General features: G+C 24.3%; 2 protein-coding genes across 2 annotated transcripts; both read right to left on the bottom strand. All coding sequences in view use genetic code 6, as the record gives it.

Annotated features, from left to right (window-relative positions):
* Nucleotides 1–270: 270 nt before the first annotated feature.
* On the bottom strand, nt 271–798 carry TTHERM_00149180 (hypothetical protein; the record flags this gene model as incomplete). The annotated part of the gene is made up of 1 exon (XM_001021553.3): nt 271–798. One exon carries the CDS (start codon nt 796–798, stop codon nt 271–273), a length of 528 nt encoding a protein of 175 aa, XP_001021553.1.
* A 1,189-nt stretch (nt 799–1,987) lies between these two features.
* On the bottom strand, nt 1,988–10,171 carry TTHERM_00149170 (cation channel family protein). The gene is made up of 19 exons (XM_001021552.2): nt 9,908–10,171; nt 9,613–9,858; nt 9,410–9,481; nt 9,213–9,308; nt 9,077–9,153; nt 8,824–9,022; nt 8,383–8,765; nt 8,159–8,324; nt 7,945–8,092; nt 7,470–7,897; nt 6,198–7,390; nt 6,060–6,136; nt 5,759–5,829; nt 4,795–5,697; nt 4,527–4,686; nt 3,866–4,411; nt 3,170–3,667; nt 2,998–3,106; nt 1,988–2,825 (listed from the first exon to the last, which is right to left on the bottom strand). Exons 1-19 carry the CDS (start codon nt 10,100–10,102, stop codon nt 2,393–2,395), a joined length of 6,000 nt encoding a protein of 1,999 aa, XP_001021552.2. The 5' UTR covers nt 10,103–10,171; the 3' UTR covers nt 1,988–2,392.
* Nucleotides 10,172–10,233: the final 62 nt, after the last annotated feature.

Below are 10,233 nucleotides of genomic sequence, written 5' to 3'. Positions count from 1 at the left end.
AATAATTTATAATCAAATAACTAAAAGGTATTAATTTAACTAATATTTATTAGATTGTGGTTAGATAGATAGATGATAAGAAAAAAGAAATAGGTGTAAGATAGTTTTAGAAGGATTTGGGTATTTATTTTTAAATTTAGATTTGAATAATAATTGTAAAAGTTATTAATGTAAGAGATTCTTTTTTTATTTTTTGATTTTCATAAGTGTAGGATATTTTTTGAAGTATTTAAGATTTCAACTCAAAATATGAATGATAGTTATTCAATCTCATTTTATATTATCAAGAGAGTTAGCAGACTATCTTTAGTTTGGGATATTAATTTGAGCTTGAGAAAATGTTGGTTAAAAACTGTTTGTTGTAGAGTAGTTTTAAAAAGTATTTACACTAACTTCATATAAAGGTTAAAGTTTATGTGGTTAGCATACTTATTTGTTTTTAGTATTTTATTTTATCATTTAAGTGTAATTATCAATTAGATTTCCTTCTAGGTAAATGGGTGAAGAAAATTGTTATTCACCCTAAATAGGAAATTTTTTTTGTCTTCTTTTTAAGATACTACTTTCATTGATTTAAGCTAAAGTTATTTTTTTATCAGCAAATTCATCAGTGTCATTTTATGTTTGTTAAATTTGCTATATTATTTTTCTTGGATCTACGTTTTAATAGTTATCACTTTTAACTCCATTAACAGTCAGTACCTGTTACAAAAAACTTAAGCCTTTTGTCGAATTTCTATGTATTTTTTAGCCAATGTTTCTCTTTTGAACTTTAGGCTTACCTCCACATGCTCCCATGTTTTAAAATAGTTTAATTCAAGTTCTTGTTTTTGTTAGTAATTATATGTAAATACAATTTATAAGAATTGTTCTTGCCCCTTTTTTAAAGTCAGGATTTTCAAATTAGGGCTCTCAATAATTTTTTGTTTTTTTGTTATTGCTTTTTTTTTTTTTTGCTTTTAAGAAAGAATTAATTAATTTTTGTTTATATTTTTTTTAGGAAAAATACATTTATTTGATGATTTCTTTATTATTTTCGAGAGATGGTTTGTTAGCATATTATTTCTCTTAGTATACATCCCAATATAAATTTGAAAATTTATAGATTAGAAGGTTTTATATGCAATTAAAAAGGGAATAATAAAACCTGATAGAAAAGTGAGTCAGTTAAATCTGTATTTGATTTTTGGAAAGTAAAACAGTATCATTTAAGATATTTGGAAAGCAGGGAAAGAGGTGAATCACAAAAATACTTAAATTGCTTACATTTACAAAATCTAATAAAATATTGTTTACTGTGTTTTAGAAATAAATAAAGTTTTAAATTACATACAAATACAAATATTTAGTTTAAACTTCTTGGTTATAATTACTTTCTTTGAATATTATTTTGCGATTTACATTATTTGCACACAAATAGTAAATTAAGGACAAAACCTAACTAACATTCCTCACATATTTAAAATAACCTTTAAACATAAATTATTTCTCGACTGATTTGTAATAATTGGTTATTTTAGATAAAATAACTCTATATAGAATTCTATCAAATTTCTTTATTTCTTTTTGTTTTGAAGCTAATCAAATAAATTAATATGTAAATTATTCTTAATTCCTCAGTTCATTAATAAGGTAATTAATTAGTTAGTTACCAAAAACTCTTAATTTACCTTAAAGATACATTTTGATTTGAGAGAAAAATCCCATTCCTTTCATAATTGCTTCAAGTTTTCAAATGAAATTACATTCACACAGATTCTTACCAAAAAATTAAGGAAATACAATAATTAGCAAAATATTGAATAGTTGAAATTTCTCAAAAGAAATATTCTTAACTTTTATTAATCTGATATTAATTTATTTTTAGTATTAGAGTTTGGATAGAAGCATGAGATCAAAAGTCTCTAAATACACAATTATGATAATTAAATGGCAAATTTCTTTTGATTAATTTATTTTGTTTTTTCAAAAATAGTTGATTTGATAAATAAAGCATTTATTTGATTGTAAGGTTGTATAGTTCACATAAAGTAACAGTTTTATTCAAATGCATGAAGTAAATTTATTTATTTATTTTATCAATTTTATTTTTATAAATTTAAAACATTGGTGATTTTTAATCACGCATGCGTTTTTTCAAGTGATAAATAAAAATTAGCTTAAAGCATAAATTCTATAGAAATGATATATTTTTTTATTAGCCATAATAAAATAGACATATTAATTTTAACATAGAATATCTATGATTGTGTATCTAGATTATTTTCCTTCTTAACAAGATAGACTGAGCAATTTTTTTATTTCAAAATTTAGACTTGAATTTAATAATGAGAAGCAAAAAGAAGGTAAGCTGGTTCATCTTTGAAGCAATTATTTTTATGTTTAAAAATTATCATATTTTGATTTCTTATAATACACCTTCGTCGTTATCACCCTTTAGAGAAATCTACTATTCTATATTAGCATGAACATTAATTTTAGTCTTTTGTGTTGGCTCTTAAATTTAAGAAGTCGAGTCATCTTTTTAATCTTATTTTGTTTTATATGATTAATTGCTTATTTCTTCACTTGATTACAGATAATTTTCACGATTCTTTATTTCTAATTCTTTGATTGGCTTTCCATCAATTTTTTAGGTAGCAGGATTAATAAATTCTTTAGTTTTTGTGAAGGTGCTATTTGATTTATCTTCAAAAGCTATTTCAAATTTCTTTATTACCTAATCATCAAACGAAAGAATATCTTCATCTCCACTCATCATATGCTAATCATTCATTTGCTTTTCTGACCTACTTTTCGACATCTTTTAGCTTTCCAATTAAATCCTTTTTAATTTAAAATAATTTTGTTCATATTTTTACATGCATACATCAAAATATAATATGTTTTTATTTTAAGTAAGTAGTTTATTATAGTTGATTTTCAAAGCTAAATTTATTAATTTATTTTATTTCAAGAGCTTTTTATGTTTTTAAACAATAAAAATTAAAAATTTACTGTTTATGTCTTTACACCCATTTCTTAATTTTTCTTTACATTAATATGATACTAGACATGTCACCACTAAATAGTTGTGTTGGGACTACTTTTGAGTAAGCTGGTACTTCTATTTATATGATATATTGAAAAATCAAATATTTTAGACAAAAAAGATAAAAATGAAATTTACTCAATAATGTAGTATCCTTAATGCTTGATTCATCGTTAATTGAATCACTAGCTCCGTACTTCAAAATGACAGAAATAGCAGTTAATTTTATAATTACATCATGATAAATATAGCCAAACTGAGAAATATTTTATCCACTACTATCTCTCTGTTGCAGCTCATATATAGGAATTTGTAAAACTTTTAAAAAATCTTTTTTATGGTTTATATCTAAGAGATCCTCTTGTTTAACACCATAGATTATTGAAATACGCGAAGAGAATTGCCAAAAATCTTTATAATTTATAAATCCCTGCCCGTCTTTATCATATTCCATCCAAAGATCTTGAATTTAATCTAATTAATATCTATTTAAAGCAGCATCCTAGATTTTAAATGCTTCTGCACTTCCATCTATAATCAAAGCTAGTAACAAATTAACGATCATAATTGAAACAATCAAGTGGAAAGAGAAAAAATAAATAAAACCAGATAGTTCATGCCCACAGCCACTAAACCCTGTTATTGTTATTGTTATTTTTTAAAAATAAATTCAATCTGTTTACTAAATTAATAAAAATATTAGTAATTTAAATTTCAGGTATTAAGAAGTTAATTTTTATGTTTAAATTTGGGTAATTTAAAATTAAGCTTACAATCCTAAATATACATTTATCTCTATTAATAAATTTATTTCCAAATATTTTAATTTATTACCATGAATTTCAAATTCTGCGTAAGAGCTGACATTGAAGCATACAAAATTTGGCTGCTATTCTCTTCCAGCATCTACAACAAGGCCAAACCAGAATTCAGACTGTGCTACTCTTATTAATGTAGCAACTGTTGATGTGAAGTCTCTAAAGGATAAATCAAAACCATTAATATATTGTTAAGGTTTAAGATAAGGGAAGAGATTCAAACCAATTAATGTCCATATAAAAAGAACGAAGCAAAAAAATATAGCGATAGGTCCTACAGAAGGTAGCACTAAAGTGATGGTACCAAGTAATTCAAGTGCTGAATTAAAGACCAATACTATTCTACAAGATCTAATCACTTACATAAAGTTAAACAATGCGTTTATTTCATATGAGTCGGTTTTAAAATAGAATTTTAAAAATAAACCAGCAAACGAGAATAAAAATAGGAAGACTTCAAAGCAATTCCATACAGACTTAGAAAAAAATTTACTTTAATACAAGATTATTTTTAAAGCAATTTAAATTCCAAAAACAATCAAAAACCCCATGTTTATGTAATCTATATTTATTTAAAATTAGAGTAGAGAAGTTAATTAATTAGCTGTAAGTTTTTTTCTTTTTTGTTTTTTTCGTTACTGGCTAATAAAATATAAATTATAGATGTAAATTATTACCTAATATTGTTTTATATTTATCATCCATTCTATGAAAATAGAGCATAAACACAACAGTATTTGCTATGGTGCAAAAATCATCAAATCTTTTAAAATTTTTGTTTTTATGAATTATCCTATGGAGCCACCTTCTAAAGGTCCCTAGCTGTTTTGTGGATAACTGTATAAAAATATAGATAAAAGTTAACAAATAATTTACATACAAAAAAAAAAAATAAAAGAAATCTGAAAAGATTATTTTTTAAGTTAAATTAATTAAATTATTTACAGCTTTTTTAGGTTTTGATTTAACAATTCCTTCTTTTATAATAGCCCATTCTTTTTCTTCCCCCTTTAGTCCTCTATATGGACTGTAGAAATTTTTAATTTAATTAAATTTTTCAATCATAACACCTATAAAGGAATTGAAAACCATTTTATTGCCAACCACAAAAGAAAAGACAAAAAAGATAGACCAGTCTTTGGCTTAAGTAGAAAGACCTGGAATAGAATTAATTTAAACATTTGTAGCATTGTAAGCTTATTGCATCATGAAACTCCATCCTTCACATGTAGATATTATAAACATATTATAAGTACTTCTTATAATGTTATCCCATCTTAAATCTTATGGAACCCAGTCTCCTCCAGTATCCATGCAATCCCATTTTGTTGAAATATTTGAAACAGTTAAATTAGCACACTAGTAGTATTTTCCTTTGAAATATTTTAAAGGAAATAATGCGAAGAATGTAAGACTGGCAAATGCAAGCAAACTTAGCTTTGCTACAGTGGGAATACTTTTGATAATTGAAATAAGAACTATCTCTACACTTGACATTTTCTTGCTTAGCTTTATTATTCTTATCGCTCTAAATCCATTCATAAATCTGAGAGCGTCTGGGAAAAAAAAGACACATACAGAAATAATAATTGAGGTTAAATCTATAATATTCCAGCCATTTTTTAGATAGCTATCTCTGTTTTTATTGTAGATTCCATATGCCAACATCTTTAAAACTCCCTCAATAATAAAAATTACAACAATTATTATATCCAAATATCTAATAGTTTTCTCTGTGGTTGAGTTCGGATCTCTTAAAGGATCACTAATTCCCATAATAATGCATGATGAGAATATTAAAAAAATAATAGAATTTTCAAAATATTTAGACTTTAAAAGCAACCTTAGCTATAAATTATTAAGTAAATTAATAAATAATTAATTGTTTTAAATTTTAAAATTAAAATACCTTAAATCTATAAAGCACGAACAAATTTTAGAACTTAAATTTTTAACTTAAAGCTGATCTCCCTATTAAACCTTTTTCAAATTTTAAATAAAAAATAAATTCATAGTAACTTTAAAAGTATATTTTTAATCTTATAAAATTGCATAAAAACCAAGAATAAAATATCTAAACAAATAATCATTTTTTTTCTCTTAAAATTTAAAGCTAAAAATTAGAAAATTAATTAATTGAAATTTGGGTTCGTTGATATTTTGTCGTCAAGTATAAATAAACAAATTAAAAAAAAACATTTTTTAAATACTTTTCTATGTTTAAAGGAGTGAAACTTTTTAGTCATATAGATGCTATTAAGTTTTTTCTTTTTAAATACGGATTGCTCTAAGTATTTTTTAAATATAGGTTTAGTTTAGTTTAAAGTGAGAAAATAAAAATAATTTACATTTTTTAAGAAGTATTGTCAGATTTGAAAGCTACATTGCTATTTTCTTTTTTTGCTGTATTTTCTTTGTAAATACTTTCTTTTGATAAGTATAAATGGTTATTCATCAGCTAGGTAGGAGAGGGTTCTTTTAAATAGTCATTGTTTAATACACTTAAGCTTTTTATATTTTAATTAGGTTGTGTTGTTAAACTATTTTTTTGTTTTGGATTTTCAATTTTCAACATATTTCTATCTTCACTTTTTTATCGATTCCTATTAAGCTACATCACATTTAATTAGTCTAGTAAATTATTTTTTTCTTCATATTTCTCACTTTTATTTTTTTATGTTAAGGATCTTCTTGGTTATTCTTTATTTTTGTCAACATCATTTACATACTATTAATTTTTTTAGAGTTAAATCTCAATATTTGATATATTCGAATTCACTGTTTAATTCATTTATATTCTTTAATGATTTTCTATAGCATAGGGAGCTAACTATTATTCTTGTGATTTTTCAATAACCTCTTTCCTTTTTTCTGGAGGTAATATTTCCATGCTTTCTGCTTTCACCTATAGGTCTCCTTCATCCTCAAAAGCAATAATCTCTTTTTTTTTCAATATTATCAAATAGTTTTAAATATAAATAGCTAAGAAAAGTCTCATCAGTGTAATCTCTCCAATACAAATGGCTATTATAAAGAAAAGTGATGCAATATTCCCCACAGCATGCATATAGTGATACATAATTAGATGCCATTCTTCATTAAGGAAACAAAGTATAACCGTAATAATTGAATTACCAAAAGTATCAAAGTTGAAAATATATGACTTTCCTTCTTTTGGATCATGAGCTAATTTTACCTCTTCTTCAAATCTAGCTCTATATGCAAATAAATTCATTCCTAATATGCCAAAAGCTAAAACAAAGATAGCAACGATGATAGTATGATAAAACAATCCTACAAATGTTTTAAAAAATGCTTCAATTAGGATGCCTAAAGGGTATAAAACAGTCATTTCAAGAAGAATTCTAAAAATTCTCCAACCTTTCAAACATTTTATAATAGCCTATTCCTATGTTTCAGAACTAAACATATTCTATCCCTAAGCAAATCCCACACTAAACATGATAATGTTTGCAATAAGTATTACAAAATCAGCTAAATCGATGAGATTTGTGAAAAATTATTTTTTTTAGCTAAATATCTTTTAAAAAATAATAATGTAAACTTATATTAGAAATAGAAAAAAAATATAAATATTTGTTTATTAATTTATTTATTACTCTGATAATTACTTCAATAAGGAAGAGTATAGTAAGTATTGAATCTGCTAAAATTAAATTTTTTTATAGACTATCCTTTATTGGGTATTTATCACAGCACAGCACAATGTAATTTGCTATAATTATTGAGTAAGAAAATAAATTAAAGTATCCAGATTCATAAAAGCATTTCAAAAATCCCATGTTTTAAAGCATGGTTTTAAAAGAATAACCATAGTATTTAATAGATTAGAAATTATAAATTTTATATTTGACTGGAATTTAATTAGAGTGTATCCTTTCTATAGCATGTTTTATCAAGATGTTTAGAGCTTAGGAAGAGTTATTTGTAAGCAACTTTTAAGATTGCTCGTTATAAGTCTTCCTATTTTTTTTACCTATAACATTTTTAATTGTTGTTTTTTCCTTCTTTTTTTCTTGTTTGACTTCTATTTTATATTATTGGTGTTAGAGTTGAAAATTTTATTTTATTTACCTCTTTTAGCTATGCTTTTGATTGTTTATCTTGTTTAAAATCCATCGTAAAGGGCTCCTAAAAATAAGTTAAGAATAATATAAAACCCAAGAACCAATAAGCTAATAAAAAAGAACGAGCAAACTCTTGTGTCAAAAAATCTCCAATGCTTTTTTTTTATTTATAAAATATTTTTTAAAAATAATTAAATTTGAATAATATCAAAGTTATTTACTGTAAACATGATGCTTGACCAGCCGATTGATTCAACAATATGAAATACTGTAAAAAGGCTCCATCCAAAATGGTCAAATTTAACAACACCGTAATCTAAATTCTCTAAATACGATTCTTCAGCATGGAATGGAACATCATATTCAAAGGGTGCTCTGCAATATGTACTATCATAAAATTTTTTTATTATTTTTAATTATGGGATGTGTTTATTTATTTAAATACTTTTCTTTGCAGCCTGATTATCTTCCACAGAGATTTATTTAACTTTCATCTGCTTCAAAGAGGCCATCGGGTGTGGGTTCACTTTCAAATCTGCATCTAAATTCAAGAGCACCTTAAAAAATATGAAGCCCAATCAATGCATAAATTGTCATTATAGCTAATAAACCTAATACAATTTTGTACAGCTCAGGTAGAGTAGAAATCAAAGAATTTAGCCTATTTTTTAATATAGGAAAAAAGTACATGATCCTAATTATTCTGAGTACTTTTAGAGGAAAAAAGTAGGAAGATCGATCTTCATTTGCTAATCTGTCTCCAACTGACCCAATAATAGCCAAAAGATTAAGAACATTATAACTATTTTTCATGTATGAATGTTTTCCCTTTTGTTTACATAAAACAAATATAACACCATTTAAATAAACATATTTATTTGTTTACTTCAACCAAACCTGCTGCTACAATATTCATAATAGTTTCACAAATGAAAAAGAAATCACATGTAATTTAAATGTATTTAGTAGCTATATTATTGGATATGTCAAATTCATTCTCAGGATATATACGAAAACTATAATCATAATTGATGTCTGCAGCAATATAGAGAAGATTCATAAATAAATTAAGCAGATTAAAAAATCTATTTTATTTATTTAATTTAATTATTCACTTTTAAAAATGAAAGGAATCTTACTTTGATGTGATAATAAACAAGCATAGATTTCTGATTAAACTTTCTGTAGAAAATAAATTTAACGATTTATCTGCAAACTATTAAGAAAGTTGTTGTTAAAGTAAATATATTGCAACATTAAATAATGGTATCATACAAAATATTTCTCTCCAAATACTATATAGGTTGGCTGTGGCTCTCTTACAATAGGGAAAATAGAGGTAGTGCATTGTTTTTTATATGAGACCATTTTCTAAAATTATATTTCAAAAAACAATAAATAATCTTAAAACTCAGTATTCTAGTTAATTTTTATTTATTTATGAATCTGTTTATTTTTTAGATTTTTTTTACCTGCATATTCACATCCTTCTTCGATGGTAGTGCAATAACTTTTTCAGATTCGACTTGAATAAATTAGTTTAACTATATTTGGTTTTATTAAATGAATTTATTTTAAAGTTAGTATTAAATAGAAAAAGAAAGTAAGTAAGTAAGCATATTATTTTTTAATGAAAATATTTTAAATAATTTCTAATTCCTAAAAATATTTTTACTTCTTTATATTAATATTCAATATGCTCATCGAATTTAAATCCATCCATTTCAAAATCTTCTCGTTTAGGAGATAGATTATTTAGGGATTACAAAATATTATCTACATCACCATAATCTAATTTATTTTTGTATAAAAGTTCTTTATTTGTTTAGTTCATTAAATTATTCCTCCTTGCTGTTCCTTCTGCGTCTTAAGCTAAATTAAAATGCATATTATCACCCTATTCGCTAACTATTTAGTTTTACTAAAATTTTATTTATTAAAACCACTATTTATATTATTAGTAATCTTACTCTCACACTTTCTAAAGGTAACATATAATCATTATTTCGTGTTTTTGGTGATTGATATGGTGACATTTTATTATTTAAAGATAAAACTGAATTATTTAAGCTTAAGGGGTTTTCTACTCTCTTCTCTTTTGCTAATTTCCCCTCTAATCCATTCATACAGTTAATCGCATTTGTGGATTCTGTCTAAAAGTTCATAATCTTGATTTTCTTCTTTAAAGTCAGTAGGAAATATTGATTATTGTTAATTAAAATAATAAGTAGAAAATTAAGTATTATGTAAATATATTGATAAGTTTTTTATAAATCTTAGTACTATTATTGAGAAT

The sequence above is a fragment of the Tetrahymena thermophila genome, assembly GCF_000189635.1.
Source record: "Tetrahymena thermophila SB210 genomic scaffold scf_8254545, whole genome shotgun sequence".
Taxonomy (NCBI): domain Eukaryota; phylum Ciliophora; class Oligohymenophorea; order Hymenostomatida; family Tetrahymenidae; genus Tetrahymena; species Tetrahymena thermophila.
This window is presented reverse-complemented; position numbering and strand designations above follow the sequence as displayed.